At 30.8% G+C, this 13,540-nt stretch overlaps 1 protein-coding gene across 7 annotated transcripts in view; it reads left to right on the top strand.

Annotated features, from left to right (window-relative positions):
• The window catches only part of FBXL17 (F-box and leucine rich repeat protein 17), a 464,528-nt gene that overhangs the window by 78,176 nt on the left and 372,812 nt on the right, over positions 1–13,540 (top strand). The window contains exon 5 of one of the 7 annotated variants that reach the window (XM_082376788.1): positions 12,164–12,290. The exons of the other annotated variants lie outside the window; for them this stretch is intronic. Coding sequence (XP_082232914.1) covers positions 12,164–12,290 — 127 coding nt within the window. The remainder of the gene's footprint in view (positions 1–12,163; positions 12,291–13,540) is intronic. 7 annotated transcript variants of the gene reach the window in all.

Genomic DNA, 13,540 nt, shown 5'->3' with positions numbered 1-13,540 from the left:
TGTTGTTGCTACCACTAGCTGGATCTGCATCAGGGACTTGAATGTAATGGTAAAGCTATACAATTTCATGTACAGCTGCTTTCTTACAATGGTAGTATTTGTAGCTTTATGTATTAGGTTCTCTATTTAAAAAAGTGAATGCAAATCTCCTTTTTTATTTTACCTTGGTAACATGTTAATTTAGTTGTGACATTTTGGGCCTAAAGAAATTATGTAGCTTTTTTTTAATAAAATGAAAAATTATTTTGAACTGTGAATTATCACTGATTTCTCTTTCAACATCGGTTTTTTTAAAAAATGAAACATATCTATATATTAATTCCATAGGTTACCTTATAGAAAAAACTATTAGTGTATATATAAAAGATATATGTCAGTTTCTGAAAAAAAAATTTATATTAAAATACCCCACAAAATACAAACATATTATTCCTTAAAGTATTATTTAAATATAGGAAAACATTTAAATTAAAACACTTAATGTATTTCTTAAATGGTTCAATAGGGTTTAAGGATTTGATGAGAAAAATTATTATCTTAATTACAGTTGTTTGGTTAGAAGAAAATTTTCAGACTTTGTAGAAATTATATTTTGTAAGTATCTTAATTTTTCAAGGCTTTCTCAGCCTAAACAATGATAAGCTAATTTACTTTTTAAAAAGGGTTAATTTGAAAGTGATTAATTTCCTCAGGCTAAAGACTCATTTAGGGAGGCTTCTAAGACTTAATAAGGTCAAGAAGCAGTATGTGTTTCCAACTTTAATTTTGGGGTTTTGTTTGAAATGGCTATTCCGTAAACCAAAAGTGAATCCTCCATCCACCTTTTTGAGAGAAATTACTCTTCAGTTACAATGTATTGATATATTCATGGAAGTATTTTTGACTATTGATGACTTTATACTCATCTAGAGATAATCATTATAGTATCTTTGTCTCTATTTTAGTGTAAACTTTTGTTTTTCCTGGGATGTGCCAGTTTAGTTACATTGACATCTGTATTTTCAGCTAAATTAGCCTTGACCAACTGCTTTATTGATTGGTCCAAATTTGTGGCATGTTTTTCAGAAAGACTTATGATGGGTTGGCGCAAAGAAATGTCATATTCCAATCACGACATGAGAAATGGTTGGATTGCCTGTCCTACTAGGAGGTATTCTTAAAATTAGTTATCCTGTTATATCAATACTTGTATCTCCCATTAAGAATGAGAAATATCTGGATTTTGTTACTAGCAGAGTTAAAAATATGATACTTACAGATCCATAGAAATTATCATTCTAGGAACTGATGTGCCAAAGATTTTTGGATTCCAACTTTTTATGGCTCTCCTAAATAGAAGAACCATACGATGTCTCTTAGTAAAATAATTATTAACCTACTCCATTTATACTGGTAACTGATACACATTTTCCAGGAATAATGCAGTTTTATTATTTAAAATTCATGTAAGAATAAGTGTTATTTTTCCAGTGTTTGTCCTTTTTCTTAGGGTTAGATCTATGGTAGTGCAACTAAAAACAAAAATACAAAACTTACCACAAATAATTTCTATTGCATTCACATAGTAGTTAACACAGTGTTTACATTTCTGCCTGTTAGAATTGTAACTTAAAGTGCTGCGTAAGGAAGATGTAAGAGTTTTGAAGCATAGACAAGCTGTAGTAATTGCGTGCTAAAAGAAATTTAGTAAAATTGCTGGCTTAGAATTGTTTTGCAATTCAAATAATGCCAACAGTTCTCCATGAAAAGATGACTTGTTTTATTCTTAAAATTTCCTTTGTTAAGATGAATTTTTAAAAACTCTTAAACTCATCTTAGATTTTTATCATTTAATTCATCTATATAATTATGTGCCCCCTCCATTTTCAGACAGGGTAATAGAAAACTGAGCAAGAAAGTAAAGCCAAAGGTCACAGAATTAATAAGTGGTGGAAATAACAGAATTCAGAGGTCCCTGAGTTTTATCTGTATCTTTTAAAATTGGTAGACAAAAATACAGTAAAAAGCTACAATTAAAATGCTCTAGTGGTTACTCCATGAATCAATTTCATTTCATAGAAAAAAACTTTAGTAGGTCCGTTACTTTTATGTTCATGTATTTGTATACTACATTTTACTCTATAATCTAGTTATAGATTATATTTAAGCTATTATTTTAAACTATAAACATTTAAGCATATATACATATTCTTTAATATTCATTTTATTTTACTAACTACCATCTGTAATTATAAATCATTTTGAGTCATCAGTTTTTGGAACTAGGGGAATTTTACCCTTATGTATGTAAAATAATTGCATATAGACCTTCATTATAAAAATTCTAGGTAATAAAAATGTAGCCAGAAATACACATCTTTATTTTTTTCCTTTCTCTTTGTTGCCTCTTTTTGTGTAAAAGAAACTGAGTTATTTTATACTAATGAATAATTTTTGGGTCTAGGAGCTGCCCTCTAGGTTTTCTCAAATTGCTACCATAGCAAAATGAAACTAAACAAAACTTCATAGAATGAATACATCTCTTTTGTATATAGAGCACTGTTAAACATACTTTACAGAAAAAACCTCCATATGGAGATAATTAAGTAGTATAAAAGAAGCAGCTCTTTTATAGTTAGTAATTTTTAACAACTGCCCTATAGTACAGTAGATATTTGGTCCACACATTTAATTAAAACCATTATCTTTCTTCTTGGAAGCATTTATTGTACAATTCCAAAATTGTTCATGAAAACAAAATCATGAATCTATTTGTCTCTAAATTGGGGCACTGAACAAGTAGTAGAGAGTGTGTGTCTCTGTATAAAGTATGCTTCATTTTAGATCTGAATATGTTTTCTTCCCTGTTATAATTTTTTCCATCAAGTAGAAGGAATGCTTTAGTATCAGTTGAGTGAAAGTTTTGAAAATTAAGTCCCTAAAGTTTTTTTGAGTCAGAGATATAAATATTAAATCATTTAATCTAATCATTAGCAGACCCAATGATTCGATTAAAATGTGTTTTAAAAATTTCAAGTGAGACACTGATATGTGACCATCTATTTCTGGCTTTAAAGATTATAGATTATACAACTCAAAACTGTAATCAGAATTCTCTTTGAGAATGGACACATTCCTTTTGAGCTTTAAGAAATTCATCTTCAGGGTATAAATTTGGACATGTAGGTTCATTTACCCATCATTTCAGATGTTCTGGGAAGAAATATCTAATGATTTTTTCCATGACATCTACCCTTTTTTTCAGATTCTCGACTGACATTTTATCGTGTTATTGTGTTCCACGCTATTTAGTTTCTCCTGGATCCTTCCGAATTTCACATGCACTGCTTCAATCAGCTCCTGCAGAGCGGATAACATACCTAGGGACCCAGGTCTTACTGGACAAGCAGCCAATCATGAACAGGGGCAGACTGGCCTTTTTAAAAAAAAAAAAATTATATATTTTTTGCATTTCAAAGTATAGATATTTATTTTAGCTATTGAAAAGTAAAATCTAGTAAGTTTACTGTAGGGAATATTTATCTTAAAAAGGAAGGATTATGTAGAAATGAGCCTACCTGCTGGTTTTTCTTTCCTTTTTCAATAATGTTTACATTGTAACTTAAACATTTTTCTGTCCCTAAAAATTAGGCATGTCTTTGTTTCCTAATGCATATTTCTGTTATGTAAACCTGCTTGTATGGATATGAAAAAAAAAGTTTGAAACTTTTCTGTGTATGCACAAAATATACCTTAATGGTATCTTGGGCAGGGGGTAAGAACCTCACGTTTACAAGGGAAGTAGAAGTGAGGGATTTGCTTAAGGAGCTTTAAACTACGTAGCTGTGAATTGGGAATTTAGTCTGTGTGTCAGAAAGATACAACCAACTCTGCCATCAGTTTAAAAGAAAAACAAGATTTTGGTAGAATCTTGTCTAAATGACTTTAACACTATTAGAGAATTTTAAAAACTGTTACAAAATAAGACTGCTTTAGAACAGCAACATAAATTTGGGGCTACTATTTCAGATGTGTACTCATGTTAAAATTAGGTTTCAATATTGGCAGTTAGGTAACAAAGGAAAATATGGTTTATTTGTATTTTAATGAAATATTGGTACTATATAAAACTGAAGGTTAATTTTTGGATCAATGAGCCAGAATTTCAATGTGGATATGGAAAAAAAGACTTTCATTTTATAAACAAGAATAAATATATATGTTTTAAATGCCAAAGTATTCAGTTTTAAATTTTTTTGTTTCGTTTTGAAGACATGTAAGAACTAAATTAGACTTTTAATTTGTGGTTAATAACAGTGAATAAATAAACATGGGTCTAAAAATTAAAGAATGAATTGGGAATAAGACTTCTGATACTTTAAAATTCTGTATGAGGAAGTAGTATGTTATCAAGGAATGTACTGTATTTTGTTGACCCAGAACATTGCTTTTTTTAAAAATTTTTAATATTTTCTACAATTACAACATTGTTTCCCATATCTCAGACTGAATTTGAGTTGATTTCTTCTTAACATTATTGAGTTAGTAATCAGTGGCATTTAATTTTTGTAAAGCAAAACTTAAGGCTTTAGGTGCTTCCAGTAAAACTATAAGCCCATTGAAATTGTTTTATTTAGATTTTAGTTTAAATCCATCTCTATCCTGCTTTATTGCTCTCCCTTTGACTAATACGTAGCAACGTCTTTTTTCTATGCACAGAATTTATACAAAAAGTAATTTTTCTTGGTGTCTTCTATCCTTGTTTTTTTTTTTTTTTTTCCGACATTTAGAAACCAAATACTGTATGCCTTCTTATCTTCACATTAAGTAGTAAGAAGACTATAACTTGAATAGACTAAAAGTTGTCTTGGGGCATTTTCTATCATATAATGCTATATTTTGCAAAATTTCTGTAGTACTTTGTGTTTCTTTCTCCCTAAGAAGAAAAAAAATTTAGTTATGTGACAGATAAGTTAAAATTGTATAAGTCCTACTTGGGTATTTGTGGTAATGAAAGAGTGAAACTGTTTGATCACGGTTCAGATAAGAAGTAACGATATTGCTTTTGGTGAGAGTAACTTGCATTTAGAATTCAGCCAGACAATTGAGTCTTAAGCTGTTTTTTACAAATAAAGAATATAGTGCCATATAGAAACCTGAATTTTCAAAAATAGGCTGATTCTTGTTTAGCCAAATATCTTAGTTTTTGTTAGTTTTAAAAACTGTCTAGCAAAGGATAGAGTGTTAAATACTTAGAATTCTAAAGCATGAGTTAAGCTGGTATAAAATGACTTTAAAAAAAAGTAAAAAAATAAAATGACTTTAGTATTTTCTTAATTTATAATGAACACTGGGATAATTTTTAAAAGTTTATTTCTGTGTTGCATAACATTTTACAGTATTGAATGTTACTTTTTAAAAGAAACGTTTCAGCAATATTTAAAAAACTGTTTTAGCAAAGTCTTCTATGGATGAATGGGCAGTCAGTATCAGTTTTAAAAGTCTTTTACAAGGTAACCAATTTTCCTCTGCACAGTAAAACAGTTAAAATAATGTTTATACACTGGGTTTTCTGATGTTTGAGTTCTAAAAATTGCCACATAGTCTGCAAATGATTTCATTGTATTGCAAATGCTTTGGGGGAAATGTTTATTCTCTTTATAAATGGAGATTGAGCACCACCTGTTGGTCAAACTAATGTATTTTAATTTGTGAATTCAGCAAAAAATTTTTGTTTTAATTTAATAATTGCATTCCTTAACTGTTGAGATCTTATATATTATATAATTCTGTCACAGTATAGATTTATGTCTGAAAACTATACTTCATGAAATTCACCAGACTGCCTTGTTTATTATAGATTATAAAATGATCCACCTTTACCACCTTTACTATTTGTTTTCTTCACTTTGCTCTTTGCTACTGAATTATAAGTTATCCTTTTTTAAGGAAGTGAATGGTCTTAACCCTGGGTTTATTTATGAAGTTATTAAAGGAGATGATTATTTTATTTGCCTCATGTGGAAATTATCAAAATGAGGAAGTCAGTTCCTATGTTGTTAACTGTGTCTTAACTGAATGATGCTAGATTTAATTTTTAAGAAAATGAAATCCTTTTCTATTTGTTTTTCTTATTTAATAACAATTTGAAGTAAAAAAACAATTCTTGTATTAAAAATAGCAATTACTATTTTTTGTTGCAGTTATGTATCTTTTATAATTTTAGACTTTTGAATGTTTTGTTTCATTTGAAATGGATACTTATAACTCTAGTAGGCATTAATAAAACAAATGATTAATTTTAAAATGTTTATTTTAATGTATATTAATACAAAATTAATAGAATAAACTATTACTCAGAGCAAAGCAGAAAATGTCTGAAGTGACATATGATACTCAAAGGTATTAAAAATATATTTTCATTAAGATTGGGTATAGAAGGCAACTGGGGTACTTCTGCTACTGCTGACATCAAAGTAAGTGCTACAGCTGTATCAAAGTCTTAACCATCATACATTAATAATGTACAGTAAATAAATCAGTGCTTTTGGGTTTTAGGGAGGTTGATCTTTTTATTTTAGGTCATACTTTCTAAGAAGAAGTTGTTCCATGCTTAGTATTAGATGTATTCTTATCAAGAAAATAGTATAAATAGGGTCAAAAGAAACAAGTTTAAGAAACTTACATTTGTATTTTATATACAAATATGTTTCATAACAGAAAGCAGCTGATTTTTTTATTATAAAAATCAAGACTTGTAGTGTCAGCTATATTGTTTGAAATCATGAATCATATCCCAGTTCCCCTCGGCTCCTGTTGCTTTCTTCTGTATCCATTTAATGTTATCACTTGTTAGTCTTTCAAGCTAGAAACTTCAGACTCAGTCCAGTCTCTCATCTTTCCCACTTTCCCATCAAATTCAGTTTCTAAACTTTGGAAATAACTCTTCATTCTTTCTTCTCTCTGTACTTTTTTTTCTGACTCTTCTAGTAGGTTTCTAACTAATGTTATTGTCTTCAATCTCTTTCTTGTTCCACCTAGCTTCAATAACACTGAAAAGTATTTTTGCTTTTTTTTTACTAAAACACTTGGCTGGACAGAGTAAAAATCCTTTCGCTCTCAATTGCTTACACAGTCAAATCTAAATTCCTTAGAACAGCATTCATTGGGACCTTAGAGTCTGTTTCTAATCTACCTTTCTAGAGTTTTTCCCTTCGCATTCCTACCCTTTGAAACCAAATGTCATCTCCTTTGTGAAGAGTTACTTTAAGAATTAGTTATACTGAATTGAGCTCTACTAGCAATTGGATCATATTACCAGAAGGTCTCTTATCACTAGAAACATTGTTGGTTTATATATGTATAAATAGTTATGAACTCTTTGAAAGCAGAGACTGTGTGTTTTGTTTGATTGTGTGAACTTTGAATTGCAAGTCCCAAGCATAGTCCTTGGCACAGAAGAGGCTGTAAACTTATAGTAAAGAGTATGGACTCTGGACAAGACTGCCTAGGTTCAAATCCCAGCTCTTCTGCTTTGTCTCCTGGAGCAATTTATTTAATTCCTGAGCCCCTAAATATGTTTATATATGTAATGTGCTTAGAATAGTGCCTGGTACATAGTTAATGCTTACTAAATGTTAACAGTTTTTATTTTAAAAATAAAATAAGCCAGTTAGATAATATTATATTCCAAAATTTGAGAAAGTACACAGATTTGAAGCATAGTTCTTAAAGATCATTTTTTTGCAGTAAAATATCGCATTTAAAAACTAATTTAAAATCTTTCCTTGAATATCTGAAAGCCATTTTGTTTAAAAGTTTAGTAACTGAGAATTGAATTATGTTAAGTTTTAGTAAGCTTATCCTTAAGACTTAAAAAAATGTGCACATGTGTATAAATAACTTTAATATTTTATTAGAGTTGTTGCTATATTATGTTATAGTAAAATCACTTAAAATAACTGTGAACCAAAGTGTTTTTTGGAGATATAGAGAAATGTTGTTAAGAAAATAAAATAAGAAATTGGCACCTGATCCTTTTAGGTAGACTTTTAAATTAAAAAATGAAGACGTAGCATAGGCTTTTTTTTTTTTTTTTTTTTTTTAAAGATAGGCTGAGTATAGCAATCTCAGTAGAAGTGTTTGTTTTTTACTTTTTCCCATCCTTGTTGGTCTGATTGATTTTCTCATCACTTCCAACCAAGTTGAATGTAAAGATTTTCCTGATTTTCTTTCATTGGTTTTTGGAGGGAGGATAGGTGGATACATAAGGAAATATCAAGGAAATATTTTTTATATACATATATAATGTTATAGTTAAATCTGATTTCTTCAGTTAGAGATTTTTATTCACCATTTGGCACTGGTAAGATGAAGGTTAAAAGCATCCACTGGGATCTATGCTTCTGAATCTAGACAGTTCTCAAAAATTCATAAAAACATTCATAATGAATGAGAATCACTGAGTAGTATTAATATTAGATTGTAAACGCAAAGTATTTTTAAGGAACTTACAACTTCTTGGAATTATAAAACATGTATTTCAGACAATAAAGTACACAGAAATTTGATCTTTGGTTGAATCGTATATTTTGCAATTTAGTACCATTAAGAGTGTACATATTGCATAAGTTTTAAAAAGTATCGTTGATATGTATCATTTTTTCTGTGGTTGAGTGCTTATATTAGAAATAAGTATTAATTTGACAGTCTGTGTTTGCTTAATATTATGTGTGTGTGCTTTGAATTATTTTTCTTAATGATTGACATACATTACTCCTGAGTGAGATCCTTGCTGTTGATAGTGTTCTTAAATAATTTGTGCAGTTTAAAATGAGTAATTTAACTGCACATGGCTTTCTGTTTACTTTTTGTATGTTGTTTCATCATATGGTTATCAAATGTATGATGATTCAGTAAATATAATTTTGAGGGGATTTAATTAAACATTTGAGTATGAATATAGTCTAAATATACAATTTTAAAGTTATATTTTACTGTTTAGTAAGTTGAAAATTATTCCTTCAAATTTGTGTGCTCAGAATCAAGTAGAGACATTAAACTTAGAGGAAACATAAGTATTCCAGAATTATTTTCTAGGAACAAAATTGTGCTTGTCTCCATATTTGAAAATAGCTTTTACTTATAGGATTTACAATTTTCATACTTTGTGTTAGATTAGAAAATTTTCAATCCTTTTTTAAATGAATAAGCCACTTAAAACTAGTGTAAAATATTTCAATTTTATATATAACTCATATTAATAGGCAGTATTTCATTTTATAATGAAAATTCCTCATTGTGAGATGTAATGACTCCTACCAAGAAATATTTTAATTTCAAAGTATCAGTGATAACTATATTTTCAGATTAATAAGAAGTTAATAGAAATATACAGTGTTTATTCAAATGTTTTTTGGTGTCTGATGAATACTGACACTATGCTTTAATTCTGGATATTTCCCAATTAAGTGTTATTTAGGAAGAGACAGATATTAATAGAGAATTAAAATGCAGTGTTATATGTGCTATATAATAAGGCATGATTCAAAGGAAACTTTAGAGCAGTGCTTAAGTCTTCTTCAGGGTTCAGAGAAGGTTTTTGTGAGTTGATGATGCTTTGTTTTGTTTACAGAGAATTGAAGAATATTTCCAGGTGGTAATAGAAAATAAAGAAGGGATTTTAGGTTAAGGGAACATTATGTGCAGAGGTATGGAGGCATTTAGAGAGCAGGGCTAGGAAAAGGAGACTATGGACCTATGAGGCTGACTGGACATGTAGGCTATAAAAGCTTTTTGGATGTTATGCTAAGAATTTTGGATTTTATCCTGTAAGCATTGGTGAGACATTAAAGAATTTTGAGTGGGAGAGTAACATGTACCTATTTACATTTTCAGAAGATTTTCTGGTGGAGGGATGAGGGTAGAAAGACCAAGTAAAGAAATTACTGCAATAGTAGAGGAAAGGGTAATGAGTGTCTGATGAAGGCAGTGGCAGTGAGTAGAAAGAGTATTGAGGTAGAGTCAACCTTGATGATTAACTGGATGTTGTGGTTCACAACAACAGTTTTGTTTTGAGTACCCAAGACCAGCTTCTAGGAGTACGTAGACCAACTTCTAGGTTTGTTGGAATACCCAAGTCAATTTCTAGGTTTCTAGGCTGAGGTGCTACTCACTGACATAGGGACTTTTGGAAAGGGGACATAGTTTTGGGACTTGGTGTGGACTGCTCTAGTAAACAGGTCATGTTTGAGACGTCAGAGGACACTAGTTTAGGAAATGTTCAAGTAGGCAGTTGGATGTCTAAAGATTTGGAGCCCAAGAGACAGAGGTTTGGAAGTTAGCATACTGGTCCCGAACTCATTTCATCGATTTTATTTTTTAGTCTGCTAATGACTCTTTAAGAAAAGGGTAAAGTTGTGAGAGTATGGACATTTTGGAACTTGAATTAGAGAAATTTTGGAAAAATAAATGTCTGTGTGTAGTCTGCTTCACATTTTAAGGAAACTGGGATTCATTTCTGCTGCCAGTTCTCTGCCACCAGCTGTCTCATGTAATCAATGAAGTTGTCTTGAGGGAAAGTAGAGCAGATGATGACCCAGCTGTTCTGGATACTTATAAATTTAGGGGAGGCCTAATTTTTTAGTGTATGTTCAACTCACTTGGGTTGGTTATCTGTAGTTTTCTGTTGCAAGTGTCAATGTTTCTCTCTGTTGGTGTGGGCAATAGAGAGTTGACTCTAATAAAATCACTAAAGTGAGCAAGAATAATTGTTTTGATATCACTACCACTCCTATCATTTATTTCAAGGTTGCAGAAATGGAACTAGTCCAGTGTTTAATAACCCAACATTTTATATGTATTGTATAATATTATACATGAATATGGGTTTTGGATGTTATGTTCTTTACAGGACAGTTTAAATCTGTGCTTTGCTTGTTTTAAATGAAATTGCATATGTGTTAACGAATCTTTTATTTGGACTTCTGAAGTTTTAATCTGTGTATCATGGAAATATTTTTGTTAAATTTTAAATTATGATACATATAAACATACAGAAAAGCAAGATTAAACATATTAACAATCGTATTACCATATATACTTGAGATTACTGAATATTCCATCAATTTACAGAAGGTAATTTAAATGCCATTTGCAATTTTAAAAAACCCCAATAATAAATACCAGGGACTACATCCAACAAAAGATGTGCAAGACCTTTATGGAAAAAAATTATACAACTTTATTGAAAGACCTAAAAGCTAAATAAATGGGGAGAGGTACTATGCTTTTGAACGGGAAGGCATAAGAATAGAAATTATCCCCCAAATAAATCCAGTAAGTTCAATAATACAATTCTGATCAAAATCTCAACTAGTATTTTTTACAGCATTAGACAGTCTGACTTTAAAATTGATATGGAAGTGTAAGGGGCAAGAAGAACCAGATAATTCTGAAGGACAATATGGGTGAACTCACCCTACTACATACCAAGATTTATACCTTGCCACATACAGCAATACTTCATTAACTAGTATGGTAGTGACCCAGGTAAACAAACTAATGGAACAGACTGCCTTTTCACCCTTGTTTCCTAACTCCTCTTTGTATACAACTGCATACTGGCCAACCTGAACTGTACATGCCAACATTCATGCCTTGGGAATTTCAGTACTGTGTCTTTAGTATTGCTATCCTCTATATAATTCCCTTCATCCCTGTCTACTGTACTTCACTGAATCTATTATTTTATGTACCATTAAGAAAGAAATGTTGCCAGTTAAACTGGCACATCATCATTGCTGGGTACATTCTGTTTCAGAGATATTAAAACAGGAAAATAATGTGTCTTAGGATTTTTGGAACATGGTATTTAAAATGCCAGTGTCTCCACAAAAAATAATCCCTGGTTTCCCTTATCTGAAAGTAAATTTTCTCACTAAGAATTTGTAATCATTTATTTATATCTTTTTGTGAGAGTTTTACAGAGTAACAGATGTGCAGGGCTTTTCCCCTGAATTTTCCATTTCTGAAAGTATGTATCTTCTACAACAATTCTAGTAGGACCAAGGGTTTCCAAATACTGAGCACCTACTGTGTGTCATGTGGTAGTTGCTTTAAGAATATTATCTTGATCCTTAGGTAACTCTGTAAGGCAATTTCTATTATCCAGATTTTTACATAGGACACTGGAGCTTGGAGTTTAAGATTGCAGAACCAGGATTGGAACCCCAGACTGCCTGACTTCACAGCCATGACATGGCATATCACACTGCATTTACCTACCTCTCAGCTTCCCTACCTTGATTACAGTAAGCTATCTGAGTGTAGAAACCATGTATTTTGCATCTTCATGTTCCGCATACCTTCTTATACATTCCTTAAACCTAGTGAGTGGTCGGTATCTGCTGAATGAATAAAAGTAGAGGAGGAGGTTAGGGTGCCCCATTCAAACCAATGATTCTTTAAATATTTGTTCATGTTTGTGTGTGGGGTCAGCACAGGGCAGGCATAATTGAGGCTGAGCTATTCTTTTGACACCAACTAATAGTTCAAATAATAGATGCCATTTCCTACTTCAATAAATTCTGGAACATTTTGGGAAAAAATTTCAATTAAAAATTTACATATCCATTATAGAAAAATTGAAAAATGAAGAAAAAAGGAATAATAATAAGACACATTTATCAAAAGTATATTATGTACCAACCACTTCACCTGCATTATCTCATTTAATTCACAAAATAACATTATCAGATAGATACTATTGTTATCTGTATTTTACACATGAAAAAATGGAGGTGAAGAGCTGGTAAGTCATTTGTCCGTGGTGTCATTGCTAGTAAATAGTGTTCTTGTTCGTCTGGAACAATTTTGTACCCTTCCCACTCTGTTTTGGTTTTCTGTTTTTAAACTTGATACATAAATGTCAGTAGTGAACTAACAGTCTGCGGTTTTCTATTTTTTTGCCCAATATTTTTTTAGAGATTTTGTCAGTGTTGATTCATGTAGTTCCATTTCATTCAATAATTAAACAATTTTCAGAAACCAGTAAGTGTACATAGTTTAAAACGTCAAAGTATGTTAGGCTTAGAGTGAAAAATGGGTACCTCCCTCTTCATGCCTTAGTCCTCCTCCACAGAGACAACTGCTTTCAACTTTTTGTTTTTGTTTCCTCCTTTTTATTTACCTCTATATCGTCCTTCCCCAAATCCATACTACCATTTCCTGACTTTGCAATTTTAATACACAGTGTCTTTCTACTGTGAAAGAAGATGATTTAGCGTTTTCCCTCCTTTCCTCCTACCATAGTCTGTTTTCCTTTTTCTCTTTTTCTCATCTTCCATTATATTTATATCACATTATTATGACTATGGGAACATTTAAAACAGAGCTATATATTGTACTATGTTCACTTTTTTTCCTTGTGTAAATTTTTTTGAGTTAATAGCTTCCCCTGTTTGCTTAGTTTTCTTTGTGCCAGTTACTTATTCTTACCTTGAACTCTGACAGAACTATAAACTCTTTTCAATATGACCAAACTAATAACATAATTGTGTGT

The sequence above is a fragment of the Balaenoptera borealis genome, assembly GCF_965194805.1.
Source record: "Balaenoptera borealis genome assembly, chromosome: 2".
Taxonomy (NCBI): domain Eukaryota; kingdom Metazoa; phylum Chordata; class Mammalia; order Artiodactyla; family Balaenopteridae; genus Balaenoptera; species Balaenoptera borealis.
Note: the sequence above shows the minus strand (reverse complement) of the source record. Positions and strands in the feature narration are given on the sequence as shown.